At 44.6% G+C, this 19,734-nt stretch overlaps 1 protein-coding gene across 1 annotated transcript in view; it reads right to left on the bottom strand.

The window, feature by feature from the left end:
* Positions 1-12,299, bottom strand: part of JMY (junction mediating and regulatory protein, p53 cofactor) — an 87,588-nt gene extending 75,289 nt beyond the window's left edge. The window contains exon 1 of the mRNA XM_025388892.1: positions 10,728-12,299. Within this exon, the coding sequence (XP_025244677.1) occupies positions 10,728-11,762 (1,035 nt within the window). The 5' untranslated portion in view covers positions 11,763-12,299. The remainder of the gene's footprint in view (positions 1-10,727) is intronic.
* Positions 12,300-19,734: the final 7,435 nt, after the last annotated feature.

Genomic DNA, 19,734 nt, shown 5'->3' with positions numbered 1-19,734 from the left:
TGTTAAAAAAAAAAATCAGCATATAGAAATACCTACACACTCTTCTTAAGAAATACAAATCTGGATCCTTTGGAAATCACACTAATGAAATAAAAGTGAAGAATTATATATAGACAGTTCTCAATTATGAAATATATTGTACCCTAAAGGCACATTTAACTTTATTTTTTCCCATAGACAATATTTTAAGTTATGGTTAGACTTTGCAAAGCTACCCCAAACCATGGTAAACATGTAAAAGTGCAATGAAAGATATTAAAATACAACATCTTGCTAGAGTAAGTATGAAACTACTAATCAGAAATGCCAATATTAAAAAAAAAGTAGGTATAATTGGAAATAATTAACAGTTGGGTAAAATTTGTAGTGAAGTGTAATGGGCTGTTAAAAGCACCTGGACAGCCCTTACTTCAAAGGCCAAAGAAAAAAAAAAGAAAAAAAATTAAAAATTTAAAAATACCTAACACAAGATCTATATATTTATGTATTTATTTTTTTGAGATGGAGTCTTGCTGTCACCCAGGCTGGAGTGCAGTGGCACAATCTCGGCTCACTGAAAACTCCGCCTCCCAGGTTCATGCCATTCTCCCGCCTCAGCCTCCCGAGTAGCTGGGACTACAGGCGCCCGCCACCATGCCCAGCTAATTTTTTATATTTTTAGTAGAGACGGGGTTTCACAGCGTTAACCAGGATGGTCTCGATCTCCTGACCTCATGATCCGTCCACCTCGGCCTCCCAAAGTGCTGGGATTACAGGCGTGAGCCACCACGCCCAGCCAAGATGTATTTATTAAATAAACAATTGTTGAAGGAGATTTAAAGGTATTTTTAATGTTTCCAGAGGTTAATGCTTACCATTTCTTTAACGGTTATTTCAACTGGAATATTTGCAAATCAATTGTGGTCGGGGTTGTCTGGAACGCTTACAAACAAAGTGACGGGGAATACAGAAAAAAATGGGGAAGAGCTATCAATAAAACTGACAAGAAAAAATACTAGAATCACCGTTTTAACTGACTGTATCAAAAGGACCACCTGTCCTGTGATGTCAACGAAAATAATAATGTGTACACGAAGCAGCAACAAGGGACTTGGGAAAGCATGTACTAGGAATTCCTATGGAGGGTACAGGAGGTTGAAGATCAACCTGTCACATTTTTCTTGTTGTTCTGACGTTGTTTTGGCTTGGAAATATTTTACCTGTACAGCACCAGCTTCCATTACAAACATGGTTTTTAGTACAAACAAGTTTGGGTTTAGGAGAAACCCAGCATCAGTATGAGTTGCTTCAGGAAAAAGTAGATGAAAAAGTATCACAATAGCAGCTGACATTTATGACGGTTTCTATATCAGATACCATTCTAGGCACTTCACATATATTTTCGTTCTTCCTAACAATCTTATGATGTAGGTATATAGTTATTATGCCATTTTAGAGATGAGGAACCACAGGCAGAAAGCTCAGTTACTACCAAGAGTTAAGCTAGTGGAAAGTAGAAGTGAGGCACAATCATGGCTCACTGCAGCCTCCTGTCTAGGCCTCCCAAAGTGCTGGGATTACAGGCGTGAGATACTGTGCTGGGCCAACATACCTATTTTTAAATCCCTCTATGAGGCAGCAGTATTAATCTCTTTACAGATGAAGAAGCTAAGGCACTGCATCAGGTAACTTGCCCAAAATCACAGCTATTAACATGGAGAAGTCAGGTCTCAACCTCACTTGCATCCTACCTCTTACTGTCTATCTATGTGTCACCTGAGATAATGTACACAAAGATCTCCGTAAAGTGCTTGGCCCACAGTAAGCATTCAATAAAGGTTAACTAACTATTGCTGCTATTTAAAACTTCTTATATACATCCTTATACACACTCCAGTTATGGCCCTATAGGTGTGGATAGAAACTCATCTAGATAGGACGGCAAGGAGAAAGATAGGCTTAAAGAAATAATTTTAATAAGTAAGCATTCAGTTTGCAAGTATAAGTTTCAGTTATCAAAAAGTGATCGGAAAAGCAGTTTTAATACTAAAAACCACAGGGAGAAGTGAAAAAAGAACAGAAAATTTGAAGCATAGGTAATGAATGATGTAAGGATAAACACACACAAGAAGAAACACTATTGCCATATTCAAATGCCCTCTGTACTTCAAAGTGAATTTAGGCTTTCTCAAAGCCTAAAAACACAAGCAATATTAAAAGTGCTGTGATTTCAACAGTCATCTTACTGCAGGGAGATCTCAACCTGGATACAGGGTGGGCGCAGTGGCTCACACCTGTAATCCCAGAACTTTGGGAGGCCGAGGCAGGCAGATACCTGAGTTTAGGAGTTTGAGACCAGCCTGGTCAACATAGTGAAAACTCGTCTCTACTAAAAATACAAAAATTAGGCCGGGCGCGGTGGCTCACACCTGTAATCTCAGCACTTTGGGAGGTCGAGGAGGGCAGATCACGAGGTCAGGAGATCAAGACCATCCTGGCTAACACGGTAAAACGCCGTCTCTACTAAAAATACAAAAAGTTAGCCAGGCGTGGTGGTGGGCGCCTATAGCCCCAGCAACTTGCAAGGCTGAGGCAGGAGAATCGCATGAACCCGGGAGGTGGAGCTTGCAGCGAGCCAAGACTGCGCCACTGCACTCCAGTCTGGGCCACAGAGCGAGACTCTGTCTCAAAAAAAAAAAAAAAAAAAAAAAAATTAGCTGGGTATGGTGGCAGACGCCTGTAATCCCAGCTACTCAGGAGACTGAGGTGGAAGAATCATTTGAACCTGGGAGGCAGAGGTTGCAGTGAGCCAAAATCACACCACTGCACTCCAGCCTGAGCGACAGAGCGGGGCCTCATCTCAAAAAAATAAAAAAACCAAGTTTCTCAGGTCCCAACCCTTGCCACACTGTGCCTGTCAACTACTGTGGGTCCTTTAAAAAGAGGCTATCCTTACCTCACTTTACAAACAAAAAACTAAGGCCCAAAAAGGCCAGTTAACAGCCTAAGGTCAAGCAACTTGTATCACAATCAGGACAAAAATACAGATTTTTCCTGAGCCATATCCATTTAATTTTTTTTTTCCATGAAGCACCTAAAGACAGTGTAGTGGGATGCTTCTGAAAAAGCACCCTGCCTCAACTAATTCCAAGCACCAGAATGACTTCGTGACCAATTTTATTTAAAATTTCTTCCCAAAGAAAGTGTTCATCACTACATTTTCCCAGTGCCTATATTACTATTTGTTGAGTAAACTAAGACCCTAGCCACTACCCTCAAATCTGAAAGTTACAAATAAAACCCCAAATTATTAAAGTAACTTCATGTATTTATCCTTAAAAATTCTCCTCTGTGAAATGTCTAACCCATCAGCCCTATTTTTATTTCACAGCCCATTTTATAGAACCTTCGCTACAGTCTGAAAAAGAGTCTACTATATAGAATTGTAAGTATATTTAATTTAAAATTCAAGGACAATCCCCCGCATTTAGGAAAACAACTGAAAATTTTCTGGCCTTTTGCTGAATAAGTTCTTCTCTGCCCCTATGCAGTTTAATAACTTAGATATGCTATGTTAAGGCTATTTGGTATTATCAAGTCCCCTACAAGAAGCCTGAAAAACCAAGTGAACTTCACTATCTCTACCAAAAAAAAAAAAAAAAAAAAAAAAAAAAGGTAGGCGCAAATACATTTAACCATCAATGGAGCAACAGAGGGCTCATCTTGTGCTTTCAAGACCTACTGTCAAAAATATTTTACAGTTAATGAAAGGTCAAATAAAGCAGCAATGGAGAAGGTTAACAGATCGATTAAAATTACATGTGAGAATCTGCAAAGATAAGATGGCTAATTCAAATACAGCAGCTGCTATGTTTGATAAAACAATTTTCCCACCCATCTTCTCCCTTCTCTTCCCATCTCTCTCAGACACACATACACACTCTCTTATAATAACATTACTGAAGTGTTGTCTAAGTTAACCTCATTTTAGCAAGGAGGAAACATCCCCAGACTTCATGTCTATGAAATATCTGGGCCAGGCGTGGTGGCTCAGGCTTGTAATCCCAGCACCGTGGGAGGCCAAGGCAGGTGGATCACCTGAGGTCAGGAGTTCGAGACCAGCCTGGCCAACATGGTGGCCCATCTCTACTAAAAATATAAAAGTTAGCCAGGTGTGGTGGCACATGCCTGTAGTACCAGTTACTTGGGAGGCTGAGGCAGGAGAACCGCTGAAAGCCGGGCAGTGGAGGCTGCAGTGAGCCGAGATCACACCATTGCACTCCAGCCTGGGTAACAGAGCAAGACTGTCTCAAAAAAAAAAAAAGAAAGAGAAAAAAGAAAGAAATATCTGGTGGACTGGGCATCTTGTGACGTTAACTGGCAAGCAGAGAAACCATCACACAAATTAATTACCAAGAAGGCTGACATCCTACTACCAGGCTCCATGTTTTTGTTTCATAGAAGCCCTAACCTAGGATATATTCATTTTTCTATACTTATATCTTTTTCAGTGATGCAAAAAACTGTCTAAAAGTACATTTGAGTACAGGATTGAAGAAAATGATTAGCATCAAAATATTGTAAATGTTTCCAACTTTCAAGTCTTTCATCAATGCTTTAAGAATCCCACAAATTCACTTAGTTTCATTATTAACTGTATTTTACAGTAAAAGAACAGTCTGCAATATTTTCATGGGAGTATAACATGGTTAGACAAGGCATCAAGCTACAATGTTGACATACCCTCTGTCCTAAAAGTCTACAGCTCCCATATGTCCTCAACATGTAATATCCTATTTTTCAATACTTCCAGTCAATGCAGTCAAGAACAGCTCTCTCCACTGCAATCATATTATATCCTTCCCTACAAACAGCAGCCTGCTCCCACCATTTATTTATATGTAATCATGGGCCATAGCTTGCTGGCCCAGGGAAAGACAGGTGGCGTCCCAAGACTCCTAAAGTACTGTCATTTCTCTAACGTATATAGTTGGGGTTTCAGCAGGGCTTGAGTTTTATAACTAATCTTAGGTTTTCAGGAAAATTACAAAAGTTATTTTCTAAGGACCCAAAGGTATCCTTGGGAGGACACCTGTTAAACAAAACCTCCTCCTAGAGCTCCTTGCCCCTTCAGTTAAATAACCTCAGAAGTCAGGAGCTGTTTTTCAGCTTAGCCATTAAGATATAAAAACAAAGCAAACAAAAAACCTGCACATGATTGGGCACTCTTCTCTAACATAAACCTATCCTTGCACCACCAGGCAACCCCTTTCTCTAAAACACAACATTCAGACTGCCCTACCTCATGCTTGTCATAATTAACTTGAAATGAGTTATCCTAATTCAAAAGTAATTATTGAGTGGTGGCATGCACGTGTAATCCCAGCTACTTGGGAGGCTGAAGCAAAAGAATTGCTTGAACTTGGGAGGCGGAGGTTGCAGTGAGCTGAGATTGTGCCATTGTACTCCAGCCTGGGCAACAGAGTGAGACACTGTCTTTAAAAAAAAAAAAAATTATTGAACTGACTGCATTTTAAGATAATACCACTCCCCAATTCTCAAGAGTAGAGACTGACGTCCTTTCTCTTTAAGGAAGGAATACAGTCCTTTGGATCAAGAACCCCAACAGGTCATAGGCATGGCAGAAAAGGCACATATTTGGATTAAAAGAAATCTAGGCTTTCATCGGAGGTTGGTTACTCAGCTTAGTTTAGCCTTGGTGAAGTCCACAGGATCTCTTTAAGTCTCAATTTTTGCTTCAGTAAAACAGGTATAAAACACCCACTGATCTCAACAGATAGTGAAGAGAATGGAAGCAGATAGCTAATGTAAAGAGCCCAATACCTAAACAGTGCCAATAAATATTAGTTACAATCCCCACAAAAAGGGCTGAATGGAAAACTGGATAATCCTTGTTACATGAAAAAAGGGAAAATAACACTTCCTGGAAGCCTCTTTTGTAAGTGCCAGGCACTTTGTTAGGCCCTTTCTCATACTGTCTTACTCAAATCTTAAGACGTCCTTTATTTCCCCCACTTTCCTTTTTAAAAGAGGTTAAATAACTAAGCAGGTCATCAGAAGTGGTGAGTCCTATTTTCAACCTAGGTCTTTCTGACTCCAAACACTCAATAGGCTATTTATTACGTGGCTTACACGGATAATTTTGAAAACACATGCTACTTCCAAACCGTGGTTTCAACTGAAGAGAAGTTAGAATTGAGCACATCCTTATAAACATAATAAATTCCAAAATGAACACTGATGATTAGATCTTAATCAACCCTACCGTCATAATTAAGGTTTACTATCTAAAGCACCACAGTTAATTATCTCGAGAATAGCTGTCCTTATACAGAAACCACTATTTATAAAATCCAGGTCAAACCTAAGCTGCGGTATGGACCACCAACGCACACACACTAATACAAACCTCAGCTCTGACCAACAACCAAGGCTACTGCTGAAAACTGTTCATAGAGGTCTTGGTGGCACCTGCATTCATTTAAGGACTGATTCAGTGCCTACTGTATAAATAGTGCTTCCAAGAGTAAACTCTTGTAAAAGTCCGAAGTCAAACACACCAGTAACAAATTTCACCTTTCATTTGCATTTAGCCCCTAAGTATACTGTACATTACAACATAAACATAACTTCTAAATGCAGTGTGAAACCAAAACATTCCTGTGACTGACATTATTGCCTTTCTCTCTAAAATGCACACATGCCCACACATATAAAACTGGGCCGGACACCCCATTAAAACCCATCCATAGCCCCTCTTACAGGGAATTCACCATTCCCAGGTAAAAACCTCTTATTGAGGAATTTATTTACGTTTTAAGAGATTTTCCTTTCAAGAACTATTGGGTACATTAAACAAAAATTTCTCCTTGTTTTGAAAACACTGTCCTTTGAGAAATTTACACTTATCAATTTATAAAAATCTTACAACTTCACATTAAAAGGACACATCTTCTAAGTCCTTTAAATTCTTGCAATAGTAAAAATAAATTAATTAATTATAAAAACTTCTCTAGTTTCCTTTATCCACTAATTAAGAGTGCTCACAAGATGTGTGGTCCTGAACTAGGGGTGGCAAATAAGAGAGTTCCAAGGTATTGTCACAGCCAAGGACCTTGAAAAGTTTACAATCTAGTTGTACAGTGTGTTCTATTAAAAACAAACAAACAAACCTTTCAACAATTTACTAACCATTTTGAACAAAAACAGGTGGTTTTAAGTCGAAATCTTTAAATGGACAAGGAAAGGAATACTGTAGGAAAAAAGACCAAAAAATAGATTCATAGAAATTAAAGAAGGAAAAGGACTAAGTATTCCAAGTGACCAAAGGACTAAGTATTCTAAGTAACATATCCTCAAGAATGTATTTATCAGATAAATCTAGCTTGAAAAGCTATAGCGAATTCCACAAACTAAGTCAACAGAATAAAACAAACATGACACAACTTCTATAAAAATGTTACCTTAAAAAATGTTACTGCAAACTCTTAAGAAAGCAGTTAAATTTAATTAGCTAAAAACAAATACATGGCTAGCATCCTGCACACTTTCATTATCATGTCCATGGCAGACATCACCAACCAATCACACCACACTTCCCTCCCTTCCCCCCCAACATAATCTAAGAACACAATCTTCCAGTAGAAGTCAGGGTAGGCATTATTACCAAACCTATTTGTTGTCCTTGATAGCTATTTTTCAAATATTGAAGTTGCCAGGTACAGTGGTTCACGCCTGTAATCCTAGCACTTTGGGAGGCCGAGGCAGGCAAGATCACCTGAGGTCAGGAGTTCAAAACCAGCCTGGCCAACATTGGGAAATCCTGTCTCTACAAAAATACAAAAATTAGCCAGGCGTGGTGGCCGGCGCCTGTAATCACAGCTACTTGGGAGGCTGAGCAAGGAGAAATGCTTGAACACCAGAGGTGGACGTTGCAATGAGCTGAGATTACACCAGTACAGTCCAGCCTGGACAACAGTGTGAAACTGTTTCGAAAGGCAGTGGTGGAGAAAGGTCGGGCGCAGTGGCTCACACCTGTAATTCCAGCACTTTGGGAGGCCAAGGCAGGCGGATCACGGGGTCAGGAGTTCGAGACCAGCCTGGCCAACATGGTAAAAACCCGTCTCTACTAAAAATACAAAATTAGCCGGGCAAGGTGGCACGCGCCTATAATTCCAGCTACTCAGGAGGCTGAGGCAGGAGAATCAGTGGAACCTGGGAGGCAAAGGTTGCAGTGAGCCAAGATCACACCACTGCACTCCAGCCTGGGCGACAGAGCAAGATCCCGTCTCAGAAAAAAAAAAAGTATAATTTTCTGTTAAAGAAAACAAATCATTATGGTCAAGAGAACCTTAATTAGGAACAGATTTTTTTTTTAATGTAATCCCCTTTTTAAAGAGTTCTAGAAAATTATATATTTTGAGAGCTTATTTTTGACCCATTTGAATTAAAAAACCGGAGACAGTCGCTTTTTCTTTTCTTTTCTTTTTTTTTTTTTTTTTTTTGAGACGGAGTCTCGCGCTGTGTCACCCAGGCTGGAGTGCAGTGGCGCGATCTCGGCTCACTGCAAGCTCCGCCTCCCAGGTTCAGGCCATTCTCCTGCCTCAGCCTCCGAGTAGCTTCTTTTTTTTTGAGACAGAGTCTCGCTCTGTTGCCCAGGCTCGAGTGCACTGGCAGGATCTCCTCTCACTGCAAGCTCCGCCTCCCGGTTCCCGCAATTCTCCTGCCTCAGCATCCCCAGTAGCTGGGACTACAGGCGCCCGCCACCACACCGGCTAATTTTTTTTTTGTATTTTTAGTAGAGACGGGATTTCACTGTGTTAGCCAGGATGGTCTCCATCTCCTGAACTCGTGATCTGCCTGCCTCCGCCTCCCAAAGTTCTAGGATTACAAGCGTGAGCCACCGCTTCCGGCCTGACAGTCGCTTTTTCTGAGTATCCAAAAAGTTAAAACCAGACAGGCCCACTCATTAAGGGATTTTTAAAGAATATATAGTTTAAAAAAATATCTGTAAATCTAATAAAAGAAAGAAGCACTAACTTGGTTCTTGCAGTTTAAGAGAAATACAGGTCAATATTAACCAAACACTTCTGAGAATATATGTGGTCACTTAAGATTTGTCACTTCCTTCAAAAGAATTTAAGGTAGAACAGACTCCCGAAGTGAGGTGATAAAAAAGGAAAATAAAAACAGATACCTAGAACTCTAGGATCATGTTATAGAGTAAACCAACAGGAAGGACTGAAAAACTGGATTCAGGAAGTTGTAAGAGAGTACTATTGTATAAGCGAGAAACAAACATTTCTTAAATACTCAAGTCTAATAAAGAAAAAGATCTCATATTCTACGAAAAAAACAGGACGCTCTAGCTCCCTAGTCTAACAGGGTTCAAGTATTATATATACATAGGCAGATAACAACACAATCTCAGGAATATAAACACCATAAAAAGGGGCATTTCAGGCCAGGCACAGTGGCTCACACCTGTAATCTCAGCACTTTGGGAGACCAAGGCAGGCGGATCACGAGCAGAAGATAAAGACCATTCTGGCCAAGATGGTGAAACCCCATCTCTACTGAAAAAAAAAGGAGCCGGGCTAACGTGTGGCGCGCACCTGTAGTCCCAGCTACTGAGGAGTCTGAGGCAGGAGAATCGCTTGAACCTGGGAGGCGGAGGCTGCAGTGAGCCGAGATCGTGCCACTGCACTCCAGCCTGGGAGACAGAGCGAAACAGTCTCCAAAAAAAAAAAAAAAAAAAAAAAAAAAAGGGGGGGGGGTGGTGCATTTCTCCACCAATCTCAATTGCATTAATAGTAAAAATAGCAACTTGCTTTGAGAAACTACGTGTAGTACCCATTAGGGAAAACTAAGTATATTTTAAAAGACTTTTTTCAGTGAAGTTCCTCCAGCAGAAGCCAGTGAGCAGGCATGAATTACACATTTCTTACACATTCTAGAGCCCCATATGTATATCCATTCAGATCCTTTTTTCCATTATTTTTTGTTACTTTAAGGATTAGTTTGAAAAAGCTTTTGTACTTCTACAGTAAGTACAAAAATACAACTAACATTCCTGCCCAGAGCCTTTATTTCTCCCTAAAACAGGAGTGAAACCTGAGCCATCTGTAAAGATCTGAGGTAGTCCAAAAAAGAAGAAACAAAACAAAACACTTCTAAAAAATCTTTTAAAAATAAATTTGCATCCAATAGTCAGTAGGTGCTTTTTCACTTGGACAGGTCACCCGTTTAAAAATGAATTTAAAATTTGCGTCGGTTGCCACACTGCATAAAGAAGAATCAAAACAGAAGATCAACTTTGCTAGGTAAGACAAACTATTTTAAATAAAGGTGACACGGACAAAGAAGAGTTGATATCTGGGTAGTTATTGCTGGGAGAGCTTTAGGGGTAGAAAAATGCTCATGTAGCCTATGCTTACAGAACACTTTTCTGAGTGGCTTTAATTGCGCATTACCAGTACTGAGTAGTACACAGAGCGCATTTGATAAATAGGGAAGGAAATAAAGACTAAGGTCCTTCAGAGAGTCAATTACGCAGCCACCCAGAGGGATGAAGGGGAAGGTAGATCAGGAACCCCTCTTGGTTTCCACTTGACCAGAAAAGCAACCGTCCTACCTGCGCACACCCGAGACCGAGGCTTCAGCCTTTGGTTTGGCCAGTAAACCAAAAGCGACCAGTAGAGCCCAGACTAGAGGCTCACTCAACTCACCTCCTGGATGCGCTTCCTGGCCCGCTGAAGCACTTCTTCGTAGCCCTTCTGCCGCAGTTCGCTGAGGCTTTCGTAATACTCCTCGGGATCGTCGGTCTCGGTGAAGAGCACCTGGGAGAGGATCTTCCAGCCGCAGGTGTCCAGGCCGTGGCCCAGGTAGACCTGGAGCTGGTAACACAGACTGTCGATTTCCTGCTCCGTCATCTCGGGGGCGCCCCCAAACAGCACAGTCCACATGCCCGAAGGTTCCTCCGGGAACACCGGCAGGCACGACTCCAACTGCGAGTTCACCGAGCAAAGCTGCTGGTGCACGGCGCGCAGGTCCTGGAAAGAGAAGAGTCCGGCCCAGCTGCACTCTTCGGCCGGAGACTCCAGCTCGGCGGCTGGCAGCGGCTGCTCCGCGTCCGAGAGCGCCAGAGGCGCCTCGTCCTCCTTCACCATTTCCAGCACCTCGATCTCCTCGGAGACCGTCCCAGAGGCGCTCACTATACGTACAGAGGACACCGGGGCCTCTTTCGGCGCCGGTCTGGCTGCTGCAGCAGCAGCGGCCCCCGCCGCATCGTTGGCTTCAGATGCTCTCTGAACCGGGATGGGTTTGGCCCGCACTGGGCTCCTAAGACGACTCTCCGCCCCTTTGCTGCCAGGACTTCGCAGCCGCGGGTCCCCCAAAAGGCTGCCAGTGCTCCGAGGAGAACCGCCCTCCGCCCAGGCCGAGCTCCGCCGGGGCCCGGGGCTCCTAACCAGAGTTGCAGAGGCAGTGGCCTCGGGCCGGCCCCTGCCCGCCGGGCTGCCAGGCCCGCGGCTCCCGTCGGACGCAGCTCCGCCGGCCTCGGCGCCCCCTCGCGCCCCCGCCTGCTCCCGGGAGCCGCTCCTCTGCCTCTGGGCCGTCCGGTTGTGGCAGGTTATGGCAAACTTGCCCTCAATCTCGTTCCAGGCTACAATAAAGACGAATTTGTGCTTCTCACGCTCGTCGAACACATGGGGCCGCACAGCCACCCAGTCTGACTCGAGCGTCTCCTCCAGCGAGAACGACATGGTGGCTCCGACTTAACGCGGGGAAGGGCGGCCGGCCCGGCCCGCTCGAGGACTCCCCGCTGGCTGCGCCGCGCCCCCCGCTCACCCTCGCCGGGCGCCTTCAGCCATCTTAGTGCGCCGGCCGGCTCTCCTCGCTCGTTCGCCCGTCGCTCCGCGCCACGACCACCGAGCTCCTTTGTGGTGCGGCTCGCGGGAAGGACAATACGCGTCCCGGGAGCAGGTAGTTCACATGGTCACGTGCGGCCGGATCTGTTTACAAGCCCCGGGCTGCCGCAGCGTCTCGCGCCCGCCCGCCGCGAGGCCGTGGAGATGCGTCTGCGGCGCTCCGGGGGTGAGGCGCGGGTCCCGCGGGGTCAGGCCGGCGCTGTGTGCGTCCCGGTCGCTCGCCCAGGTCAAGTTCCCCGCCCCCGCTTCTGCTGCTGCCGCAGAAAGCCGGCAGCGGGTCAGACTGATGAACCCTTCTCCTAAACTCTGCGCCTCAGCATCGCCACAATGTTGCCATTCGACTGCTGACGTCGGCGGCTCCACGAGGGACGTAAACACGGGCACGTGCCGCACGCTGGTGACGCGGCGGCGGCGGCGCGCGCACCCCGCCAGTGCGCGCCGGCACCTCCCCTTGGCGTCCCCTGAGCCAGCCCGCGAGCGGCCGCGCTCCCGACTCTCCTTCCTTCCGCGCAGCCTCCTGTTCCCCCGGGCTGGAGCTCGCTGTCGGCGGGTTGCCGGCTCCGAGGGCGTTGAGAGTGGCAGGTGTGCCCTGCTGCATAAGTGGCTTCCGAACCCGGGAAAAGAGACTGAGGCGAAGGAACTGAGACGTTTCGCACTCCAGGTATTGAGCCCCTCGAATGTACGTTTGTCTCCATTCTCCCGGAGGAAGCCCGACGGGCAGTCGTTCCTGTGTTCAGAAGTAGCGTGTCGCCGCGGGGAACGGTGTGCTGAACTCTGTGGGGCTCGCCCCCAGCCTGTTAAGTTCTCCCGTAATGCCCTTGAGACCAAAACAAAAAAACAAAAAAAAATTCCAAAAGATTTTCTGGAAAGACAAAGTTTAAGATATGAAAGGAAGGTGTCTGAGGACAGCCCAGTAACAGTCCAAAACAAAATGAAAAATGAAAATGCCATGTCCTAAGAGCAAGAATGTTTACATTTCAGTTCATTGGTGTTTTATTGCTTCAGGTTTCATCATTATGTACTTTTCTGTGAACCTCGTTTTGAGGTCACTGGGCTTTAGCCCTTTTGAAGTTGTATTCAATTATGGGAGTTCCCAGAATGAATATACAAAAAAAGTCATATCTCTGCTATTCTTACTAAACTATGATGAAACACATTCTTAAAATTAGTAGACTTTACAATCCAGGTTATATTATTGGCTTTCTTTTTACGATTAGTATACAAGTCACAGATATTGTGCACTGTAGTAAAGAACAACGGGAGTTAGTTATTCTTTTACATTTATTCACATTTCTAAACACAAAACCGTTCGAATTAGTCTTGTATTGTTAGGTTCAGTAATAAACAGCTGTTTATTCAGATGACAGAACAGTACTGAACTAAGCTTCAAACTTAGCTCAGTATTATCTATCTTAAAACTCTAAGCTTCAACACTTGATTCAGTATTGTCCTGATATTTGAATAAACAACCCCCCAAAAAAATTTTTGAGACAGAGTCTCACTCTGTGGCTCAGGCTGGAGCACAGTGGCACGATGTCAGCTCACTGCACCTCCGCCTCCCAGATTCAACTGATTCTCCGGCCTCAGCCTCCCAAGTAGCTGGGATTACAGGCACACACCACCAAGCCCGACTAATTTTTGTATTTTTATTAGAGATGGTGTTTCTTCACGTTGGCCAAGCTGGTCTCAAACTCCTGACCTCAGGTGATCCTCCTGCCTCGGCCTCCCAAATTGCTGGGATTACAGGCGTGAGCCACTGAGCCCGTTAGGTTTTTAACATTTTGTACAGTTTGTTATGTGAAACCACAGATTTTCAAAGTTTACAACTGTGAATTTGTGTCAAATCTCAAATGCAAGTCAGAGACACGTTTTGAAAGGCAAAAAGGAGAGAAAAGCCATTTCAAATCTGAATTAGGGGGCTGGGAATGGTGACTGACGTCTGTAATCCCAGCACTTTGGGAGGCTGAGGTGGGTGGATCACTTGAGGTCAGGAGTTCAAGACCAGCCTGCACAACATGGTGAAACCCCCAACTCTACTAAAAATACAAAAATTAGCTGGGTGTGGTGGCACACGCCTGTAATCCCAGCTACTTGGGAGGCTGAGGCAGGAGAATTGTTTGAACCCAGGAGGCAAAGGTTGCTGTGATCTGACGTCATGCCCTGCATTCCAGCCTGGGCGACAGAGTGAGACTCCACCTCAAAAAAGAAAAGAGAAAAGAAAAAAGGTTTGAATTACCAGCTAAACAAACAGTAGCACATTATAGAAAACTTTCTCTTCTTTTTTGCTAAAAAGCAACCGCAAAAAGTTAGTTTTTCTGATAAAACATTACGGACACAAACCCTTTATGTATAATTGTGAATACAGAGAATGAATGTTAAAAGAATTTGTTTATAAGTTCTGTTCAGAGGATGAGAAAAAGAAATAAAAATTATAAAAAAAATAGTCCGGGCGCGGTGGTTCACGCCTGTAATCCCAACACTTTGGGAGGCTGAGGTGGGCGGATCACAAGGTCAGAAGTTCGAGACAAGCCTGGCTAACATGGTGAAACCCCATCTCTACTAAACATACAAAAATTAGCTAGGCGTTATGGCAGGCACCTGTAATCCCAGCTACTTGGGAGGCTGAGGCAGGAGGATCATTTGGACCCGGGAGGCAAAGGTTGCAGTAAGCTGATATCGTGCCGTTGCACTACAGTGCCTGGGCAACAAGAGCGAAACTCCGTCTGAAAAAAATTTATAATAATAATAATAATATGTTGGCTGGATGGCTGGACACAGTGACTCACGCCTGTAATCCAAATGCTTTCGGTGAATTGCTTGAGCCCAAGAGTTTAAGACCAGCCTGGGCAACATGGAGAGACACTGTCTCTACAAAAAAATAAAATAGGCCACGCACGGTGGCTCACGCCTGTAATCCCAGCACTTTGGGAGGCTGAGGCAGGCGAATCACCTGAGGTAGGGAGTTCAAGACCAGCCTGATCAACATGGAGAAACCCCGTCCCTACTAAAAGTACAGAATTAGCCAGGTGTGGTGGTCCATGCCTATAATCCCAGCTACTTGGGATACTGAGGCAGGAAAATCTCTTGAACCCAGGAGGCAGAGGTTGTGGTGAGCAGAGATTGCACAATTGCACTCCAGCTTGGGCGACAGAGCGAAACTGCGTCTCAAAAAAATAAAAATAAAAAATAAAATAAAATAAATAGCTGTCCATGGCGGTATGCACCTGTGGTCCCAGCTACTTGGGAGGCTGAGGTGGGAGAATTGCTTGAGCCCAGGAGCTCAAGGCTGCAGTGAGCCATGATCGCACTACTGCAGTCCAGCCTGGGCAACAGAGTGAGACTCTGTTTCAAAATAAATAAATAGGCCAGGCGCGGTGGCTCACGTCTGTAATCCCAGCACTTTGGGAGGCCAAGGTGGGTGGATAGCTAAAGGTCAGCCATTTGAGACTAGCCTGGCCAACATGGTGAAACCCCATCTCTGCTAAAAATACAAAAAATTAACCAGGCGTGGTGGCAGGCACAGGTAATCCCAGCTACTCGGGAGGCTGAGGCAGGAGAATCACTTGAACCCGGGAGTCAGTGGTGGCAGTGAACCGAGATTGCACCACTTCACTCTAGCCTGGGCGACAGAGCGAGACTTCATCTCAAAAATAAATATATAAATAAATGTAAATAAACAATGTTATAAGAAATATTTTATATACATGTATATTAAAATTATAATATTTTGTTAAGTGCTATTAAGAGTAAAACAACATGAAATTATATTTATTCATGGATATAAAATTTTATCTTATCAGAATAGTGCTACAGAAAATTGGTTCACGGTTACACGGGTGATAAGTATTTCCTCTCAATACACTGGCCACTGTGTTTTGTTGAATGAGATGTTTCAGTGTTTCTTGTTTGTGCTATCTTAGTAATTGTTATCCTAGAAATGAAAAGAAACAAACCAAAATTCCCATGATAGGTGACTATAGTACTCTACAATTCTTTATTTAGGTCTGTATCTGATTGCCAAGCAAGATCTCTCAGTGTGTAAGTTACTCCCTGGGAATAAGCAAAGCTACAGAAAAACCACACATACACCATACCAGCCTTCAAACGGCTTAAAACTATTTTCTGTTTAAAGTTTTTAGAACTATTGTGCATTGTTAGGTAATTCAGGAAACGCTTTAACTCTTTAGTACTTTTCATAAAAACTATAATAGTTTATTTACATAGTGATTTTCAAATTATATAGCATTTTCTTACCTCATAATAGCCATGAAATGTAACTATGAAAGGAATAAGCATCTTTAATTTATATAGAAGAAAACAGCAGTCCAGATTAGTTAGGTCACATATCCCAGGGTTGGGAGCAGGGAGCAACTTCAGTTCCAGGGTCCATTTGCGAATCCACTGGTGTCTCAGTTAGATTCTCCCAGAAGCAGACACTGAGAAGTTAGAAATGCAAAAAATGTATGGGGTGCTGGGCGCGGTGGCTCATGCCTGCAATCCCAGCAGTTTGGGAGGCTAAGGTGGGCGGTCACATGAGATCAGGAGTTTGAGACCAGCCTGGCCAATATGGTGAAACCCTGTCTCTACTAAAAATACAAAAATTAACCAGGCATAGTGGTGCACACCCGTAATCCCAACTACTTGGGAGGCTGAGGCACAAGAATCGCTTGAACCCTGGAGGTGGAAGTTGCAGTGAGCCGAGATCGTGCCACTGCACTCCAGCCTGGGCATCAGAGCGAGACTCTGTCTCAAAAAGAAAAAAAAAAAAGTATGGAGGCGACACCTGTGAAAGAGAAGGGGCAGAGGCAGAATCGGGCAGACTAATCCAACAGGGATTAATTAAGTTCCTCATGGCTGGGCACAGTGGCTCATACCTGTAATCCCAGCACTTTGGGAGGCCAAGGCGAGTGGATCACCTGAGGTCAGGAGTTCGAGACCAGCCTGACCAACATGGATAAAACCCATCTCTACTAAAAATACAAATTTAGCCAGGCGTAATCCCAGCTACTTGAGAGGCTGAGGCAGGAGAATCACTTGAACCCAGGAGGAGGAGGTTGCAGTGAGCCAAGATCACACCATTGCACGCCAGCCTGGGCAATAAGAACAAAACTCTGTCTCAAAAAAAAAGAAGTTCCTCATTGGGTGGATATAGCCAGGCCTTGCTCAGTCATTGACTGGGGACCACCCTGAGAAAAGTACAGGATAAAAACCTGAAGCTGACGCTGAAGACACTAACAGGTGGGGACTGTCCACTTACCACACTCCTTGCAGCTCGGGGGTGGCTCCTTTCTAGAAGGGGGATCTAATTGACATGTCTCCACAACTGCCACAGTTTACCTTGTGTGCCACACGGATCCACTTCATAAAAACACGTGGGAAGCATCTCCTCTAGGTCTTTGGTAGGCCTCTCTTCCTGAGGGAAAACAAAAGAGGGAGGTTATCAGGGCAAACTACAGCCTCCATAGCCATAGTTGATCTCACAGCCACAACTGGTACTCTTTTTTCTCTTTTCTTGTTAATTTTTGTTTGTTTGTTTAAGACAGAATCTTGCTCTGTCACCCAGGCTGGAGTGCAGTGGTGCAATCTCGGCTTACTGCAGCATCTACCTCCTGGGCTCAAGCAATCCTCCCACCTCAACATCCTGAGTAGCCTGGGACCATGGGTATGCACCACAGTGCTCAACTGATTTTTTTTTTGTAGCGACGGCTGTCTCCTTATGTTGCCCAGGCTGGTTCCGAACCCCTGAGTTCAAGCCGTCCTCCTGCCTTGGCTTACCAAGGTGCTAGGGCATTTACAAGATACACAAGCAATAAGGGTACACCTAGCCCACCAATGGCCCTCGGAAACCAAAAGTGTTCTCCCCACTGGAGGCCACATACAAGATTCCATCTGTATCTTTTTCCTTCTAGTAAAATTCTCCTATAGTTAGGCTGGACTGTTTTTTGTTTGTTTGTTTATTTTTTGAGATGGAGTTCTGCTCTTGTTGCCCAGGCTGGAGCGCAATGGCACAATCTCGGCTCACTGCAACCTCCGCCTCCCAGGTTCAAACGATTCTCCTGCCTCAGCCTCCCGAGTAGCTGGGATTACAGGCATGCGCCACCACGCCCAGCCAATTTTTTGTATTTTTAGTAGAGACTGGGTTTCTCCATATTGGTCAGGCTGATCTCGAACTCCCGACCTCAGGTGATCCAGCTGCCTCAGCCTCCCAAAGTGCTGGGATTACAGGCATGAGCCACCGTGTCCCGCCAGGCTGGACTGTTTTATCCACAAACAGAAGATGCCCTTTCAGAAGGAAGATGGATCCTTTTCCTGATGATCCACATGAACTGAGCCACAGATGGAACTGAATGGCTGTCAGATGGAACCAAGTTCTTCTGTTTGTCAGTGTCAACACACTGAGAGCCTGAGACCTTTTTCTTCCACAATCACTGGAACCCGGTCAGGTTGTTTCACTCTGATCTTCAGGAACTGTATGCATCTGTTTTCTAGCAAGTGGTTCTTCTTGAACATCCACGTCAGGGTGGTGGCAGGGAGGGGACATAGCCGGCTCTGGAAACCACAGAGCTCAGCGCAACCACCATGACAACAATGGCAGTGGCAACAACACACAGGCCTGTTCTTTACTCTTAAGGGAATGTCCTGACCACAGGATGTGCAGAAACTTTACGGAGGTAGCAAGTAGCTAATTTTTTTTACGGTTTATCTCGCTCTAGAGTGCATGTGCCTTACCAGCATTTCCAGCATGTTAGTAGTCTCTTACTTACCCTGGCCTCATAAGCATGATGTCATCATTATAATGAATGAATCAACATGATATTCTGCAGTTTGTCCAGATGGTCCCAATGTCTTCAGGCTATATTATGACAGATGGTCAAAAGTTAACATGGCCCTGGAGCACATTGTTGCTGATCTTCTTTCCTAACTGATAGAAAAGAACACATTTGCCAAATCAGTGGTTGCATACTGTGTACCAGCAATTGTATTATCTGTTTTAGCAAAGATACCACATCTAGCCTAGCAGCTGTGATCAGGTCTATTTCTTGGTTGAACATTAGTCTCCAGGATCTGTCTGGTTTTTGCAAGGACCAGACCAGCAAATTAAACAGAGGTAGGACAGGGACCAGCATGCCTGCATCTTTAAGAGTGGCCCTAATTTCTGCCATCCCTCTCCAGGATTATACTGGTTTGGATTCACTATCTTGGTGGGAGGGAGGCAGTTTGGGAGGCTTCTACCAGAACTTCCCCACTGTAATAGCCCCCACCAACAGGTACAGCCTGTGGGTTACTCTGCCACAGTGTCAATCCCAATGAGATATTTGGGGACCAGGGAAATATTCACCAGGTGATTTCATAGACCACTGGACTCACTCTTGGGCCAGGGCTTCACTTACTGGCCCCTGTAGGCCCCCACTCTAACACAGCGCATGATGATGTTTCCAGTCATTGGGTATCTGTGTCAGCTTGGACCCTGTCTCCAGAAGTCCTTGGAATGTTGGAGTAAATCTCTCACTCCAGTGAGCAGTCACTCACGTCTTCCACAGAAGAACTGGAGAAATCACCATGTATTGCAGGGTTCTTGGTACTGGGATCTGGCCATGTCTTAAAGCAATGGACACTAGATCTGAAAACTGATTTAGGTGCAGAAACTGAGCAAGAGAGATCCTTTTGGGTAACTGCCCTCAGCCTCCTGCTCATCTACTCTTGCTCTGTTTTTTTTTTTTTTTTTTTTTTTTTTTTTTGTGGCCCGGGCTTTATTTCATGGCCAGATGCGAGTGGGGGGGCTGTGTGTCATCTGCCTGCTCCCCTC

This window comes from Theropithecus gelada, chromosome 6 (assembly GCF_003255815.1).
Source record: "Theropithecus gelada isolate Dixy chromosome 6, Tgel_1.0, whole genome shotgun sequence".
Lineage (NCBI taxonomy): Eukaryota > Metazoa > Chordata > Mammalia > Primates > Cercopithecidae > Theropithecus > Theropithecus gelada.
This window is presented reverse-complemented; position numbering and strand designations above follow the sequence as displayed.